Source organism: Perkinsus marinus, assembly GCF_000006405.1.
Source record: "Perkinsus marinus ATCC 50983 genomic scaffold scf_1104296942662, whole genome shotgun sequence".
Lineage (NCBI taxonomy): Eukaryota > Perkinsozoa > Perkinsida > Perkinsidae > Perkinsus > Perkinsus marinus.
In genome coordinates this window covers 1-1,139 of record NW_003212080.1, presented here as the reverse complement: position 1 = coordinate 1,139, position 1,139 = coordinate 1, and the positions used below count along the sequence as shown (strand labels likewise).

Here is a 1,139-nt window from a genome sequence, read left to right as displayed (position 1 = left end):
TCTCAGCTCTTCTCAGCTGAGTTCAGCAGTTTCCTCACTAATTATTCAGAACAGTTTACATATGAACTAGGATAGAAGTCCACCGAAACCAGAATACAATTTCCCAAAATTTTCTCCTATAATCACTAACACAGGTAGTTGACCATTTGCATACCTCCTCACAGCGGCATCTACTATAAAGCTGAGCATTAGTACACCCAAAAGGAACATCCCCTCGAGTTGAAGCTCAGTTCCGTCCATCAGTCAGCAACAGTGTTCGAGAAATATATGTTCGCTTTCCTCAGCTCAGCTCAGGAGTTTACATATGAATTCGAGTACAAGTGCACATAAACTAATGAGAGTTTCTCTATAATTTTCATGTTGTCACCAATCATGTGCAAACCCTCCCACGATGGTTAGCAGTAATTTCATATTCCCTCGCAGACCCTATACCAAGCTCACCTAGATGTAGGATCAGTGATGGACAGGAACAAGTTGGTTGTCTTCACCCTAGGATGCAACAACGGTGGCGCAACAGCAATACATCCAACGTCAAATACCAGTACAGGAGTAGTGTTAGAAATATCGTAACTAAAATTAGGGCGGAGCGAAGCTGTCGATGATTCCCTCCACACAACACACTTACATTTTCACAGCGCTGGTCTCCTGCTCCACAAGCGTGAGGTAATTCGTCATCTTACCACCGCTCACATGGGCCAAACCCCAGAGGGGAGGGGTGGCATCTGAGGCGCCTGGGCCGTCAGAACAGCCAAGACGGTCAGTGGGGATCTCCTTGAACGACCCATCGATATAACGGAAGAGACCAAGCGTGCCTGACGAAGAAATGACAGGTGCCGGGATCGAACCCGGGTGCATCAAAGGCTCACCATCATCCATAACCGCTGCGACAAACTCGTCATTAAGACTAGCCTGCTTACAAGGCAGCCCGAAATGGAGGACCATTTCCGCAACACACCCAATAGGCAACCGACGGACCCCCAACGGAGTCACCTGTCCACCATAATTCGTGGCGCGTGACAAAATCGCCACCAAACCCACCATGTAAAAACAGTCGCCCATCTTCCCAACATCAAGTGGGTGCCTCCGAGGTTCGATACACCTCCTCAATAGACGAGGTCAAATCCAAGAGCACAGCCCCT

At 48.4% G+C, this 1,139-nt stretch overlaps 1 protein-coding gene across 1 annotated transcript; it reads right to left on the bottom strand.

Annotated features, from left to right (window-relative positions):
* Positions 1–437: 437 nt before the first annotated feature.
* Positions 438–942, bottom strand: Pmar_PMAR011201 (hypothetical protein; the record flags this gene model as incomplete). Its single annotated transcript, XM_002781369.1, has 3 exons — positions 438–570; positions 626–812; positions 867–942. The coding sequence occupies 3 exons, from the start codon at positions 940–942 to the stop codon at positions 438–440; spliced, it is 396 nt and encodes a 131-aa protein (XP_002781415.1).
* Between the last annotated feature and the right edge of the window lie 197 nt (positions 943–1,139).